The following is an 18,184-nucleotide window of genomic DNA, read 5'->3' on the forward strand; positions in this document are numbered from 1 at the left end:
TTTTTGACACTGCATTTGTATTTAAATTTCATTTGCTAACTTCTTTTGCTAACCAGCTTTGCCAACCACTCCCATGAACACCACCCACCTGCCTGCTGCGACTGATGCTAATGTTACTCTAAGCAACCACGCTAACAGCACTGCTAGCATCCAACCCTCCATTACTACTAGCAGCAACACTACCATGACTGTTAGCATCAATGTTACCACAACTGCTGTGGTTAATGCTGACAACACTGCCATCAGTGCCACAGCAAATGCTACAGTCAATGCTACGGTCAATGCTACGGTCAATGCTACGGTCAATGCAACGGTCAATCCTACCGCTTCGCCTGCTAATGCTACTGCAGTCAACAGCACAACAAATGGTAAGACAACACGGCCTGTTTACAGCTGGCATGAATCAATCAAAATCTTACTTTAAGAAAGACTGTTGTAACAAGGTTTAAAGCTAATTAAAGTGACTTTTGCATATTTGTCTCCTTTAAAGTAAGGGTAGTTAAAAGTTATTATCCTAGAGAGGAACTTTATCTCGGGCCCAAGTGCCACTTCTGCTGCAAGTCACATAATTCCAGTCGTTCAAAACATTACAAACAATTACATAAATTCAACACCCTGTGCACAGTTTCTGCTTCTAAAGACTGCACAGATCTATAAGCTCTGTCACAACCAAGACATAAGATACTTCAAAATACAACTCTTGGGCTCAAAAAGAGATAGGACATCAATATGAATAAATTACTATTGTCAACTATCCACAATCATTGAGATTACATTAAAAGGACCTAAATCAACGTACAAAGACACCAACTAAATCAGATTCGCCACAGCAATCAAAAACAGAGCATTTAAGATATGAGTATTAATTTCGACTTGAGGACCCTTATGTAATGTTTCATGGGTCACTGCCTCCTTGTATGGTTTTAAATGTATTAAAGGTATAGGTATAAAGTGCATTGTAATTATAAAGAGCAGATTAGGACTAAGCTTCCATCATTTGGTGTGCATTCTAATCAAAATCAACAGGCAATGTTCTCATAAATCTTGATTTAATCCTGGTTTATTTTCTCATTGTTTATTCACTTCTTGTCGTTCAGACGAGAGCCTGTGCATGTAACGGACTATATGAATACGAATGTGCCACGCTCGAGATATTCAAATTGTGTAACCTTGAATACAGAAGCGTCAGGTGTAGTGTGATCATCTCCAAAAGGGCTTATTGACATGTGGCATGTATCGGTGCAGCTATGAACCATTTGACAATACTTTGCTGTGCCAATCCATTTAGATTCACACAAAACACATTTTATACAAACTAAGGACTGTAAAGGGAAAGAAATCGCGCACACTCTCAAACTTGCAAAATAAAAGTTAAATAAATAAAAGAAGAGGCAACGTTTTGGCGTCTAGGCCTTCGTCAGGCAAAATGCTGACTGACGAAGGCCTAGACGCCGAAACGTTGCCTCTTCACCATTAAACTTTTATTTTGCAAGTTTGACAGTGTGCGCGATTTCTTTCCCTTTACAGTTCAGCGTCACATACGCCCTTATCCTACGCACCTGGCACAGAACCTGATGTGCAGAGCACCGTCTTGATATACAAACTAAGGGCAAAAGTGCTTGTATCACATTTGAGGCGCACCATCACCTCTAAATAACGCTCTCTTTTTGGGGAGGATGCCAATATTGTCATCTCTATTTTGATTTTCCATTTACTAAGATGTGGAATACTCATCAAAAAGTAACTTGTTATTGACCTGCTCGGTTTGTTTATTCTGTGTATTGCTTTAGTGTTTGAACTAACTCCATCATTGCTGTTTACCCTTTTTAGCACAACAGTTCACCAGCATCTCATGGACAACAGTCACTAACCATCCACCCACTAACCCAGCCTCGCTTGGTAAGCATGAGCTGCAAAGTCATGTTGCGTTTGCATTGCAGTTAATTGCACTTAAATGTCTGAAGTCATTATATCTGCCATTTGAAAGACAGGTCCAATAGGTCCAAATAAGTCTATTGCTTAGAATACGGGTTGACTTGTATTGTTAACTTTTATACTGCATATTTTGTTCTGGTGGAGGGTCTGCCATCTGCTTGTCTCCATGAAGCTGTTATTGCCCTGTCTGGAATGTGCCATGGTATGTCTTTAAACGTATCTATCGTCAAGGAGATAAGCAGGTGACGCCTCTAGTTACAAGTCAAATCAGTGGAGAGGCGACCCCATAGGAAGAGAGAAAAAAAACACCTGTAATCAAAGAAAGGCTTGATAGACATGTTTATATTATGGAAGGATCCTGCAATGCAATAACGTCTCCATGGAGACAAGCAGCCACCAAAAATGTGTACAATTCACATTTAACTGCACACGTCATGAATCTTTATGTTGGTGGAACATTGATTGATTAGATATTTAGATATCCTTCATTATGATTAAACTATTTCATAAAAGTACATTGCTTCAACTAAACAGACTTAACAGAATATAGATTAAATGTCTTGCATGCCACAATAGCTTATTTCCCAGCTTTTATCACTCCATCAATCTTTGGCTTGTATTTTTCACTCTATATATTTTCTAGGAACAATCCCCACCACTAACCCACCTGCAACTAACATAGATGCTATTTCTGCTACTTCCTGGGGTAAGGCACTGCAATAGTTTGGATGCAATTTTGGTCCAATTATATTTCAAGGTTTACAAAGGTTCTTCTTATCTTCTTTTTTCAATGTTTTCAGCTCTGGTTCATGAGTCGGATTCTTCTTTTCATTTTCTCATTGGGGAGTTGGTGTATTTTCTTTGGTTATATAATCCAGTCAATAGACCAAGACTAATACTAATCTCTTTGTTGCAAGCAGAACTCAGAAAGATTTAAAATTGATTGTCATTCTGGCAATATGCAATTTACAAATCACAGTTTTTAAAATGTTTTTGTTATTTGAAATGCAAGTATTGATTTTTGTGAAATAATTACACATTAGACTCTATAAAGAATTCAGTCATTTCCACATATCTACGCTGTGTACTATTAATGTGTGAAATGAAAAAAATTGTGTTATTGATTTTGATCTTGGTTCTTGGTTGTCATCCCATTTTCTTGACCACACTGGATATGTCCCTTCTCCATTTTGGTGACAGTCAAGACTACAACATCCTCACGCAAAATCTCCTATTTTAATCCAGGATCTTTGAAAATGAAAGTGGATGCTACAATCTCTGAAGCACTTATTGGAAGACCTTTGCAAAGAAGATTTGTCCGAAGTCTTGTAAGCCCACACCATCACTCCAGATTGTTACCCCCGACTGCGAGGCCTCCTGCCGGGACAACACATCGAGCTTTCCGGCCTCAGAGACATCGAAGCTCCAAAACCTCGCTTGGGTTCATCTCCACTCCACTAATATCGCAAGGAAGAAAACGACCAACCGGATCAAGACGGCCAATATTCAGAACGTCACCTATGCCGCTAACAGTGCACGTCACAAAATCTCCGGGTGAATTTACAACAACCCCTAAACCCAAATACTATACAGGAAGGTTTACAACCATCCTGAGAAGATTTACGACTAGAGCTCCCAGTAGCCAGTTCACAAAGCAGTCGCCGCACCATCTGGCAAATGGAAATCCTTCTACAACCTCAGGGAAGCTAATGGATAGGGGTTCTCCAAAAACAACTAAAAGTAAGGACCAAAACCAAAATGTTACAAGTCCAAAACCTACCTTCACAACTTCTTGGATTTTGCATACAATAACGCAAAATTCTAGACTGGATCGGTTAAAAACTAGAGTTACTACTGCTATCGCTGTTACCAAAAATGCTGGACAGTATACAACTAAAGCGCCACAAAATACCAGGGTGCTTAGCAATGCAACAAATATGACATTTTCTATCATTTCTAAAACTACTAATAACCCTGAAACTTCTTCAACATCCCCGAAAAATACTGCCCAAACGTACAAAATGTACAGCGTTACAAGTAAGAATGATCGAGAAAATACTTCTACTGCTCGTAAAATTAGCCCAACAAGTACCAAAGCTTTGCATTTTTCTCCAAAACAAGAGGAAACCGCTCCCATTTTGCTTTCGTCATTACTATCATCCTCTTCATCTCTCACAAATAGAAAGAACAAACAAAGATGGTCACCCGTTAGCATAATTAGTCAGGTTAACCTCTCAGCGGCTAGCGGTAATTGGACTGACCCCATAGAGGCCCCGATAATTGAATACGCATCAGGCAGTGGACCCTTTTTGTATGATTTCGGAGAGGTTAGTGATTTGTTTAGCTTTTATGATTTTGACTATTCATTGGAACAGCCACCTAGCATTGAACGGCCATCTATTGCTGCACAGACATTACTGCTGAAACAAAATGCAAGTCAAAATATGGACACAGTGACTATTCAAGACAAAATCGAAGATGCAGTCTCTTTGATAAACCCTACCCCAACATTACCTGCAAAGTTCGCTACTTCCACCAGTACAGACTATGTTAGCTTGAATGTACAAGACATTTTGCATCCATTGCTCCACTCCAGCTCCCACGTCCATAGCATAATCCCATTCCCAGAGCATATACGTCTGGACTCAGAACCATCTGTTGCTACACCTGCATCTCCTGGAGTGTTTGCAAATCCATCCATGCGCACACCCTCCAAACCCCTTGAGTCTATACAATCTTCAACATTTCCTTTTCGAGATAGTCCCAATGCAACATTAATGCTTTCCTTGCTTGGTCTGCTCGCACACACCGTCACTCCAACACTTATCCACCTTTCCCCATTCCCCCGAGCGCTTGTTACATCTCGTCTCTCCGATATTGATTTTGCGCGCATTGCCTTATCTGATAGAGAACTCTTGCCCTCCCAGATGCCTTTGTTACCATCAGTGCATTTGCTGTCAAAGCTTCATAGCCCATCTTCACTGACAATGCCGAGTAGATCCGGCTTGCCAGTCACCAGCACTTTTCAAAAAGCAGCCTCTTATTTTCCACAGCGTGATGGTTCGCAAACAGATTATTCTAATTCAGGACCAATAGTTAAAGAAGACACTGCTTTCCTTGACTATATCACACCTCCTCCTCTTGTTCAAAGTCAACATTTCCTCTCTACTTCAGGACCACAATCTCCTTTACTAAATAATTTACAACCCTCCTTCAACTCTTTGTCAGTCGTGCGCGATCCTACTGTGCCACATCCAAGCGGCGCATTTCCTCCCGTAAATGAGATACCCCATTATTTTGACAAGCTCGCCACGACTCCTCTGCCAAGAAACTGGGAGTCAAGTGAGCGCTCACATTTTGAGAGCTTGTCACTCACTCCTTCACACACTGCGTTGACAGGACGCACTTCTACACTGGCAGGGAAGTCTGAAATTGGAAAAGTAACACATCCTGCTTCACCCAATCCTATGGCTAATTTAGACCTGTTAACCAATATTCAGAATCATTTGTTTCTTGATAGAGATTCATGGAGATTACCTCATGGTTCGCAATTATCTCCTTCTCTAGCCACTCAGACGTTGCATTTGTTAAACCCTTCAATGGACAGTACAACACAAATCAGCTCCGTAACTTCCTTAGCACCGTTTTACGCACCTATTTTGAACCGTACGTTACATCTTGCGCCAACTTTTACTCATCTCAATGCGAGAAACCAAGAACACGCGCTAACGCCAAATGTACCTAACTTTTTAACACCGACACATGACATTTATAGAGCTTCCCCTTCACATATTGATTCCATTGCTTCTTCTTTTCCCTCTACTCCCAAAGCACCAATAGCCCTTTCCTATACTCAAGCACTTCTTACGATTCAATCTAGTTCAAGTATGTCTAGCTTTTTCATGTCACCCACTACAAAATCTTCTGAATTCCTGCAACCCACATTAGCACTTATCCAGCCCTTCTCCAGTTTGCCAAACCGCAATGATACTAAGCATTTGAGGGAGCAAAATTTGTCAAGTAGCCATTTGAATTTTGACGAGCAAGCTTTTAGAGTCCATGGCGACAAAATGGAAAACTCAGAGTCCACATTAAGTCACTTGGATTCAGGTGAGGATAGGGAAGATTTAAATCCGTTAAGGCTCGTTCCAACTGTTAGAATCACAACAAAGAAGCAAATCTCTGCTGTTTTTGACATAGCCGACATTGCACCGAAAATCCACATGTTGGAAAGCTCAGAGCAAGAATCTTCTTTAGAGGAAATTGCAAGTCACGAGGCAGACAAACTGCAAATGGACCATGCTTTGAATACTGAAAAGACTTCTACTTTTTCGCCGAGACCTACTTTTGCTAAATCAAGTCCTGTTCACCATGACCTCCCGCTAGTTTATGGCCTACATGTGCCCCCTTTTAGTGCAACCTCCATACCGCACGCTGGTTCAAATATCAATGGCCCAGATCAAGAGAGGCCTGAGATAGAGGACCCCCCACCCAGCCAAACAGATAAACCAAATGGGACCATTGCTATTTTGACACACAATGCAACCGACGCTAAAAAGGTGTCTGAAATGATTGGGATGTTGATGGAAGGCAAAATAGACCCAGACCAATCAGCAAATGTTGGAAATATTTCTAAGGCAGTTGCAAGAGTTGACAAAACGGCAATTTCAGAAGACGCAGACAGCATTGAAGAGAAAGCTGGTGCAATATCTCAACGTTTTACGACCACAAAACGTCCAACAGTTAGCATTGGTGGAAGCAAAATTGCCACTTTGAATCCTTTCAAGGTTACAAGGAAGTCGAAAATGCCTTGCCATTGTAACCATCATTTTACCTGTGTGTGTGGACTGACATCTGGAAACAGTATGTGATGAAGTAACCCCAAAGTAGAAGTAGAAACTCAACTAGTACAAATCAAAGTAGTATTGTATCGTGTATTCAGTCTTGAAGTCTTCATTAGGAAAGTTACATGTATACAAACATTTACCATACTTGATGTTACTATTAATCCCCCAAAATATTTCCTTTAAAGGTGCACTATAAGCTTTCTGGTACGGGTACATCACCCGCTTGTCTCCGTGGAGATGGTACTGCTTTGTATTGAAAGTGGAGATGTCTCTCCCGGATTTAACCTGGAACTTGGCCTGGTTTTACTTGCTTGTCTCCATGGAGATAGATTAATGCACTGTGTACATATAAGCAATACATCTCCATGGAGACAAGAAGGTTACATAGTGCACCTTTAAAGTTTCATAGCATGAGAACTTGCTATTAATCTGTTATTACAGTTTAATGTAGGAGTGAATAATGTAAACAATATACAGTATTCTATTACAGAATACACTGTTGTGTGTTATGACTTTATTTTGACAAATAGTTTTGTTAAATTTGTATATAGCTTTTTAATTTATTTATTGATCACACCAAATACTTTAAGATTGAATACACAGTTTGATTTTTAAGGTGTATGGGTGTTTAGAGCGCTCCAAAGTCATGTTAGCAATGAATATTCTTATGCTGCACAAGTCATGATTGATGGTTTGGGTCTCTTAGTCAGAATTCTCCGTCACTTGTAGTTTGACTTCGTAGCACTTGCCCTGTCTTTCTAGAACATATCGCTGCTACAACTTTTCATCTATTGTTTCATTCCGCTCTGTCCATTTGACATTTTGGTAGAAGTGCCTCTGTTTTTTCCAATGAGTTTCCATTCTATAGTTGCATCTTCTACCAAATTGGATGGACCAGTGAATGAACTGTAGTGACCCTGTAGTGACATCTAGTGGGCACAGTGGCACATAGCAGGAGCAAAAAAGAAGAGAAAAAACTAAACTTACAGGCACATTAAATTATAACTGATGTCAAATATTTACAGTTTCCCCTGCCTGCTTTAATTTGAACCAAGCACACATGAATAGGTTTCAAAGTAATAATTGTATCTGATTATGCTGACAATGGGATGTCAGCTCCTGCTCTGTGCCACACCAGAAACCTTCAGTTTGATCACATCCAGACCATTCACCGTTAATGTTTTGGGTTCACAGACAGTTTGTTTTACCGAGTGGCCTTTGTGGTGGAGGACAGCACTCTGACTATGTCCCAGGCCGATGTCGAGGAGGCTGTGGTCATCTGGGTAAGTATTTCATTTAACTTACTTCATTATTTGTTTTGCAGTGTTAATGAACAGGACACACATGTTCACAATCGAACCGTACCACATTTGAATTCTCAACAGATTCAATATTTATAATTCCAAGCCTCATTTATCCACCTGAATCAATATCTATCGATCTATTTTGCAGTTAAATCAGACTTTTCAGAACTGGACCCACTCCGTCTTTGTTGACTTCATCAGGTAAAATAACCACCTGCGATGATTATTCAAGCTCAAATATTGTGATTGTATCATAGTAAATCATTATATTCTTTCTCTCAGTGTGCAGTCTGGTTCACCTAACAACGGCGTCATGAGGTAAAATAGACATATCTGTATTCTTCTGTTCTTTTAGCGATCAGCTGTGTTGATGGTCCTCTGTGTTCATGTGCAGTTACCATTGTCAGGCGTTGCTGGTTCACTACTTCACCACAAACGAGAGTCTGGGAGAAGTCGCTAAAACTCGCCTGTCCAGCCACGAGGTTCAGCTGGGGTCCGGCCTCCACATTCAGACTGGATCCATCAGTGTGACACTCATAGGTGATCAAATGTTACTCACTGGGAGAATATAATACAGTTTATTACTGTTTGTGTAGTTCAATCAAACTTCAAACTGCATCACTTTTCTGGAGCATATGTAAAGTACAATAGCAGTTTCCTCCGCAGAACTTCTCAAAACTGGTGATTTTACCCAAAGAAAGTTAGTCATTGGTTGATAGTAGAGAAACAGAATGGTCACAGAAGATAAGAAAATGTCCCATTGTCAGTGGTGGAAAGAAGAAGAAAAGTACTTCAATAGAGTTTTATGTAAAAAAGCTGAGTATTTCCACCACTGGCTTAATTAATGCTCAGCGGTGTGGCAATAAACTTATCTCTATGGAAACAGGTTCTGTCACAAGAAGTTTTTTTCAAGATAATTTTTAGTAAAATATCAGAAAATAAATAATTTGGGTGTCTGGAGGGTACAGTGCACTTTTCTAAAATAAAGCCATGAGCGCTAATTTCAATGATTGACTTAATCAATACCTGTTTTAAGCTGTTCATTCTTTCATTCCTGTATTTGAGCTTCACATTCAAGAACAGACTGGTTTTCATCATGTTTGGAGTTTCAAATCTCTTTAACATGAAAAGCAAGGCAAATAAGTGCTTTACTAAAGACAAATATAAATGACAATACAACAAATTATGCACGGTAATAAAAAAGATAAATACAATAAATAGTAGTAGTGAATTTCATATAAATGCTGAGGTGAACAATAGTGTTTTAGCCCCAGATTTAAAAGCAGTCAAAGTAGTGGAACATCTTGATTGCAGAGCTCCAAAATCATGTATCTATCTCAGTTTAAGGTTCCCGTTTTTTATAACATTCGCAAATGCGCTTTCCATTGCTCTTATCTATCTCCACCTTCTTGTTTGTGTGTGTGTTTGTGTGTGTGTGTGTGTGTGTGTGTGTGTGTGTGTGCTGCGTGCGTGTCCTCAGTGAACTGCCCAGAGGAGGCGTCTGTGCACTATCGCTGGCCCGACTCTCGACCCACAGTGAGCCACACTCTGCCCTGTTTCCCTAACAAAGGCAGCAGTGCCTCCAGGACTTGGTAAGAAATATAAAGATACATAAATATACAAAACACATAATGAAACTCAATAGGAATGGGGAATAGGAAAAACTATTTGAATCCTTTTTTTTTTTAAATGATGACATGAATTATGATTATGAATTTCTATGTTTAGTTTATTTTGGTTCAGTCTTTATTTGAAGGGACAATATGCAGAGACAAGCTCTTAACAGAGATATAGCTAGATGGCTTTTCCCTCAGCAGTCCCTTATTTTTGGAGTTTAAACTTCAATAAATCAGTCTTTGAAGTAGATTTTAAAAACCCTTCTGTACAATCTGTCAAAGTAGAAGATTGTATAGGTCGGTGAGTGTACTTTAAGGGCTGATCTTTATGTCTTTATGGGAGAACAGCCTTTGACGTTACAATGTCCCAGATAAATGTATGGATCCAAGTTTATTAAATTAAATAACAATTCATTTTGAGTGGACAATTGTGTTGTTTCCAAGTGTCTCCAGTTCAGTAAAAACATTGTTGTTCAGTCAGTTTGGGTTATTGGTTTGAAAAAATCTATTTTACAAAATGACCTTTCAGCCATTTCTCTTTCATAGACCAAAGCCAAGAACAAATATAAACATATATATAGATACAAATACTACAAATACCCAAAACCCCCAATACAAAGTGATAATTTATGTAATATGTACATGTATGTACATGTGTGTATCGATAACATTGCTGACTATGAACATAAAATAATATTATACTTGATTGTTTTGTGCTCCAGTCTGATCAGTCCTCAGAACTTCACGTCTCACTGGTCGACTCCAGACACAAGTAACTGCACAATCATCCAGGACATCCAAGTGTCTACAGGTAACAACCATCAGCCAATCACACACAATTACAACTCAAACGGATGACAAGATTATTTGGTTAATCTATTATTATTCAGGTGACAAAAGGATCGCAAGTACTAAAAACTAATCATCTTGACTGTTTTAGAAGCAAAATTAGGTCATTTCAATATATGTTAAATAGTACACCTAAATGTATTAAGTACTGTGTATGTGTATGTTTCCTTACAGTCACTTTACTTTTGCTTCACACGTTTGGTTTCACATACTATTAGAACAGTATTAACGTATATAACGTTTTAGAAAGAAAGAACATTTGGAGTAATCCTGAATACACGGTTTATCGCAATGTTTCTTCTCACAATAATCACAACACAAACACGTGATATATTTTCTCTACGTCTGTAAAGTCATTACAAGTACATACGTATTCAGTGTTATGTATATGTTGCCATTTTGATTTATTTGTGCAGAAAACGCTGCAAAAGTGGCAGACCAGCTTGTCGTAATCACCAACAATGAACTGTCCCAGGAAGAGGTTAGAAAGTGCACCATTTTCTTTGATATAAATGATATAAATGAAGTTTGTCATTCATTGATAATCCGTAACGTGTTTAATTGTGTTGTAGGTGTCCCAAGTGGTGACCAAAGTGAAGGAGCTGGTGAACGTGGCCAAAATCAACACGTCTCTGGCTCACACTGTGGTCACCATCATCTCCAACGTGATGAAGGGGTCCGAGGCCACGCTGGCGGCTACATCGGAGAAGTATTCAATCATCTTTACTAGGCTCAGATATCGCTAATGAAAGAGTACTGCGAATGTGTTCTCACGTATAAGTACAGTTCCATGGCTAAAAGCAACTGCAGGTGGAAACGCCACAAACTTGTACAATAAGTTGATGTATATTGTGCACTGTCCCTGTCCCATTAATGAAATAAACAAATAAATAAACTAAAGTGTAGCTCCCTAAAGGATTCAAGAATTATATTACGCTTCAAATTTGATTAACCACATGCCTAGGATCGATGTAAATGTACAGTATACTTTCGATGCCTAACTTTGTGCGCCAATAACTTTGATTTTCAACCAGTTTGCTTGGGAAAAAGTGTCCAATTTGTGCAATGATTTACTAATTTGATCAAATATTTGGGCATTTTAAAGGGTCCTGAGAAAGCTTGTGAGCCAAATGATAGACAGAAAATGTGCCGTGCTCAAAAAAAGGTTGAAATAAAAATGTTTTAAGTTCTTGGCGTTGCTGTTGTGGGCTAAATCTCTTGCGGCCGTAGCTCTTTGCCATTTCTGTTCCGTAAAAGTAGCTCTGCGGGAGGAAAACACTCCTGCTCCACTAGAACTGTTACGCCGAGCACTTTAAGGGTAGCTCTACAAAATAAATCACATAAAAAAAATGATATGATAACAGTAATAACAGCTTATTGAAACGGCATCACCATAATTGTACTGTCATTTTGTTTTTCCGCCTCACAGGGCTCTCAAGGCGGTGGATAAGCTGGCGCAGAAGATTGAGTTTGAAGGAGACTCTGTGAGCATCTCGTCCAAACACTTGGCCCTGGGCGTGTCGTCTGTGAACACCACCATGTTTAAAGGGACGAGCTTCAGCGCCTTCATCGGCCCCAACTCCTCCCAGCCACAGGTACAGTCACTCACACCACTGCTGCTGCGTGCACCACTTGCAATACTGACTTAACCATGTGCAATACCGTCGTATTCATGTGCAATACTGACTTAACCATATGCAATACCGTCATATTCATGTGCAATACTGACTTAACCATGTGCAATACCGTCATATTCATGTGCAATACTGAATTAACCATGTGCAATACCGTCATATTCATGTGCAATACTGACTTAACCATGTGCAATACCGTCATATTCATGTGCAATACTGAATTAACCATGTGCAATACCGTCATATTCATGTGCAATACTGACTTAACCATGTGCAATAGCGTCATATTCATGTGCAATACTGACTTAACCATGTGCAATACCGTCATATTCATGTGCAATACTGACTGAACCATGAGCAATACCGTCATATTCATGTACAATACTGACTTAACCATGTGCAATACCGTCATATTCATGTGCAATACTGACTTAACCATGTGCAATACCGTCATATTCATGTGCAATACTGACTTAACCATGTGCAATACCGTCATATTTATGTGCAATACTGACTTAACCATGTGCAATACCGTCATATTCATGTGCGATACTGACTTAACCATGTGCAATACTGTCATATTCATGTGCAATACTTACTTAACCATGTGCAATACTGACTTAACCATGTGCAATACCGTCATATTCATGTGCAATACTGACTTAACCATGTGCAATAGCGTCATATTCATGTGCAATACTGACTTAACCATGTGCAATAGCGTCATATTCATGTGCAATACTGACTTAACCATGTGCAATAGCGTCATATTCATGTGCAATACTGACTTAACCATGTGCAATAGCGTCATATTCATGTGCAATACTGACTGAACCATGTGCAATACCGTCATATTCAAGTGCAATACTGACTGAACCATGTGCAATACCGTCATATTCAAGTGCAATACTGACTTAACCATGTGCAATACCGTCATATTCATGTGCAATTACTGTCGTACGCACAAGCAATAATGTCACATTCATGTCCATATAACTGATGTAAATAGAGTGTTTATTTTACCATTATTATTATTAGTATTATTTTGTCTTACGCTAGCTGTTTTTATTTTATCTTTATTTTACCCCTCCATTCCTTATTCAGAAATGAGAGGTTTTGTCTATAGGAGTTTTTGTCTATAAGAGTTTTGTTTATAAGAGTTCTTCTATTAAGAGTGTTTTTTAAACTTCCTATAAGTGATCTGTCCTTTTCCTCTGTATCTACCTGCGTTGCAACAATGACGTTTCCCCATGTGTGGACAATAAAGGAATATCTTATCTTATCTTATGTGAAAGAGACTAATGGCAAAAATGTGTCAAGGAATGATAACTTAATATGAAGAAATAATAAATATAAACCCTTTAAAATACTATGTCTTCAGAACGCTGAAAATTCCACAGTGAAGGTCGACCACTCAATAATAAACTGACCTCAGATCTAAATACTTATGTTTTTGACTATAACAAAAATTAAAGTTCAGTGTTCTGACTTTGTAAAATGTAGTGTATTGTAGTGTACATTTAAATGGCCAAACCTAATATATACTGTCCAGTTCATGTAATATAAACAGTATTATAAACAGCCGCCCTGTGGCTCTCTCCTCAGATCGACTTTGTGTCCAAGCGCGTGAACCCTTTAGCTCAGGTCATCCTCCCGGCTTCACTTCTCACCAACGTGTCTCTGACTGAAGCTGAACGCGCCTCTCTGTCCAGGATCAACTTCATGTTCTTCTCCAGCACAAACCTCTTCCAGGTCAGAGCAAATCCTCTCGACTAAACCAAAAATATCTCACTCTGTATCGTTGTAATCTTGTTTTTTGTTTGTTTTTCTATTTAGAAAGAGCAGGACGGTTTATCTCTGAACAGTTATGTGGTGGCGAGCAGTGTTGGGAACTTCACCATCAGTAACTTGTACGACCCGGTGAGGATCGAGATCGCACACCTCACTGAACAGGTGACTATTCTTATCAGTGGATATTAAGAACTGTAACAATTACAGTGTAAATATAACAGATATGATACGATGCTAATCTTTATATCATTCAAACAATATTTATACAAAAGTAGAAGTAGAGTTGGCAAATTATGTGTAAATGTGTCGTCAAGTGTTACACACACACACACACAAACACACAAAAACACAAACACACACACACACAAACAAACACACACACAAACACACAAACACAAACACACACACACACAAACAAACACACACACAAACACACAAACACAAACACACACACACACAAACAAACACACACACAAACACACAAACACACAAACACAAACACACACACACACAAACAAACACACACACAAACACACAAACACACAAACACAAACACACACACACACAAACAAACACACAAACAAACACACACACACACACAAACACACAAACACAAACACACACACAAACAAACACACACACAAACAAACACACAAACACACAAACACACACACACACAAACAAACACACACACAAACACACAAACACACACACAAACACACAAACACACACACACACACACAAACAAACACGCAAACAAACACACACACACACACACACACACAAACACACAAACACAAACACACACACAAACACACACACAAACACACAAACAAACACACAAACAAACACACACACACACACACACAAACACACAAACACAAACACAAACACACACACAAACAAACACACACACAAACACACAAACACACAAACACAAACACACAAACACACACACAAACAAACACACACACAAACACACACACACACACACACAAACACACAAACACAAACACAAACACACACACAAACAAACACACACACAAACACACAAACACACAAACACAAACACACACACACAAACAAACACACAAACAAACACACACAGACACACAAACACACAAACACACACACACACACAAACAAACACACACACAAACACACAAACACAAACAAACACACACACAAACAAACACACACACAAACACACAAACACACAAACACAAACACACACAAACACACACACACACACAAACAAACACACACACAAACACACACACACAAACACACACACACACACACACAAACAAACACACACACACACACACAAACACACACAAACACACACAAACACACACACACACACAAACAGACACACACACACACACACACAAACACACACACACACAAACACACACACACACACAGAAACAGACACACACACACATACACACACACACAAACACACCCACACACACACACAAACAAGCACACATACACACACACACAAACACACCCACACACACACACAAACAAACACACAAACACACAAACACACACACAAAAGTTAGATTAGTTGTAGAAAAATATTCAGTTGTACTCATCTGAACACTTTGACATTTTGACTCATTATCTATGAGAACTCATCTCAAACATGAATCAACCAAAATACAGCTCTGAGAATGTAATGATGAGAGAACACATGTATGATGAGAGAACACATTTATGATGAGAGAACACATGTATGATGAGAGAACACATGTATGATGAGAGAACACATGTATGATGAGAGAACACATGTATGATGAGAGAACACATGTATGATGAGAGAACACATGTATGATGAGAGAACACATGTATGATGAGAGAACACATGTATGATGAGAGAACACATGTATGATGAGAGAACACATGTATGATGAGAGAACACATGTATGATGAGAGAACACATTTATGATGAGAGAACACATGTATGATGAGAGAACACATTTATGATGAGAGAACACATGTATGATGAGAGAACACATGTATGATGAGAGAACACATGTATGATGAGAGAACACATTTATGATGAGAGAACACATTTATGATGAGAGAACACATGTATGATGAGAGAACACATGTATGATGAGAGAACACATGTATGATGAGAGAACACATGTATGATGAGAGAACACATGTATGATGAGAGAACACATTTATGATGAGAGAACACATTTATGATGAGAGAACACATGTATGATGAGAGAACACATTTATGATGAGAGAACACATGTATGATGAGAGAACACATGTATGATGAGAGAACACATGTATGATGAGAGAACACATTTATGATGAGAGAACACATGTATGATGAGAGAACACATGTATGATGAGAGAACACATGTATGATGAGAGAACACATTTATGATGAGAGAACACATTTATGATGAGAGAACACATTTATGATGAGAGAACACATTTATGATGAGAGAACACATGTATGACATGGCTTAAATCTCATGAAATAAAATGTTGAAACAATATTTTCAAAAATGATAAAATAGTGAATCAATAAATTTATAGTTCAAGATGTTATACATCATTATAATATTGCAACAAAAAGTATTTTCTAATATGTTGATCTAAATATATTGAGAAATCATAGTGACAATAGACATATTGTGGAATAGATGTTTTTGGCTGCTGTTGAAGTTTATGTCTTGTACAAATCATTTGCAGGTTATTTTGTTTCTTTTATCTGTATAAAAGCTGCATCAATAATAATGATGTCGTCCATTTGTCTTTATGTTTTCAGACATTTGACCTTCTCAAGCCCCCGGTCTGTATGTTCTGGGACTTCACTATGAAAAGTGAGTCCAGATCTCTGAGTCCGTGAGAGAAACTGTACCTCTCTCTGGGATCATCAGATCGTTCATTATAATTACAGTCCTGTTTTCTGTGAGCTGTTCCATGACCTGTGTGAAGTGAGGACTGTAGCAACCGATAACGCCTTTTGTAATGTTTAAGAATTCACCTCCACAAATACTACATTAAAATGACAAAATGTCCTAAACATGAAAATAAGTTTTTAAACCATTGTTTGTGCAGGTTAGTGTTAGATTAGCGAAGATCCACTACAACATAAACCATCTTAAGATAGCCAAGGCAAGTTTATTTGTAGAGCACAATTTGTACACAAAGTAATTCAACGTGCTTTACACAACAGGAAAGAAAATGCATTAAAATCACGACAGAAATGACAAAACCTTCTTTTCTATTCATTCAATTTTGGATAAGATAAAGTCCAAATTCAACGTACTCATTATGTTTCTGTATAGTTCTGTTCCTTAAGAATATTACTCTTTTATACATTTATCCAGTATAATTTCATTCCGATTTAGCTTGAATAGGTTTACGTTGTTCCTGTGTGTGTCCACCAGATGGCGCTGGAGGCTGGAACAGTGAGGGTTGCCATGTCTCAGAAGAATCCAGCAGGAACAAAACCGTCTGTCTGTGCAACCACCTCACTCACTTTGGCATCCTCATGGTAAAGTACACATTATTTACAGGCCAATTCAATATTTATGACTGAAACGGCTTCACTTTGTCTGTCAAACTGTGAATTGTATACATTTTCAAATCCCTTATTTGACCACTGTTTAAATGATACTTTTGAGGCTGCCATAACTTAGCCGGTGGATACAATATATGATGTATAACTTCCGATTCCCAACCATCAATGCATGATGTCATTGTGTCCTTGGGCAAGACAGGTGTAGATACTGTTGGCATGTTATATGAGGGGGGCGAGGGGGGCGTGGTTTTGCTTAGGTGGGCGTGGCCTTACCTGGGGAAACCTCTCAGTTGATTCAATAGGAATAATAATAATATGTTTCTTGGGAAATTTTGCTAAAACAAATTCAAATCAAGTCACAGCCGAGTCTTGGTGGAGGTCGTTGATGTGGCGTTACCTGAGAAAAGTATTGTTCTGCATTTTCCATAAGCATTCTTGCATAACTCTACATATTTTGGCCGTTTGACCACTTTATTCTTCTCCATTTCTTTGTCTCTGTATTTGGCACAGTAAAACTCCTAAAGTTGTTTGCTGTAATGTTGAACAGTGGAGGAGGGAGCTGCGGTCTCTACTAAAATGAATCAATTTCCCCCCACGAAGCTCGTTAGTGGGCAAATGCTCTATCTATTCATGGTTTTCTTTTAATTTA

At 38.7% G+C, this 18,184-nt stretch overlaps 1 protein-coding gene across 2 annotated transcripts in view; it reads left to right on the top strand.

The window, feature by feature from the left end:
• Nucleotides 1-18,184, top strand: part of adgrg6 (adhesion G protein-coupled receptor G6) — a 118,220-nt gene that overhangs the window by 75,314 nt on the left and 24,722 nt on the right. The window contains exons 11-25 of one of the 2 annotated variants that reach the window (XM_072440600.1): nt 57-368; nt 1,831-1,899; nt 7,977-8,065; nt 8,235-8,287; nt 8,369-8,404; nt 8,481-8,626; nt 9,567-9,678; nt 10,425-10,513; nt 10,968-11,032; nt 11,124-11,260; nt 11,981-12,146; nt 13,791-13,937; nt 14,022-14,138; nt 16,777-16,831; nt 17,402-17,508. In XM_072440600.1, coding sequence (XP_072296701.1) covers nt 57-368; nt 1,831-1,899; nt 7,977-8,065; nt 8,235-8,287; nt 8,369-8,404; nt 8,481-8,626; nt 9,567-9,678; nt 10,425-10,513; nt 10,968-11,032; nt 11,124-11,260; nt 11,981-12,146; nt 13,791-13,937; nt 14,022-14,138; nt 16,777-16,831; nt 17,402-17,508 — 1,700 coding nt within the window. The remainder of the gene's footprint in view (nt 1-56; nt 369-1,830; nt 1,900-7,976; nt 8,066-8,234; nt 8,288-8,368; nt 8,405-8,480; nt 8,627-9,566; nt 9,679-10,424; nt 10,514-10,967; nt 11,033-11,123; nt 11,261-11,980; nt 12,147-13,790; nt 13,938-14,021; nt 14,139-16,776; nt 16,832-17,401; nt 17,509-18,184) is intronic. The other variant, XM_072440609.1, reaches the window with a different exon arrangement.

This window comes from Eucyclogobius newberryi, unplaced genomic scaffold (assembly GCF_026437365.1).
Source record: "Eucyclogobius newberryi isolate DKJ021-1_F unplaced genomic scaffold, fEucNew1.0.hap1 SCAF_1, whole genome shotgun sequence".
Lineage (NCBI taxonomy): Eukaryota > Metazoa > Chordata > Actinopteri > Gobiiformes > Gobiidae > Eucyclogobius > Eucyclogobius newberryi.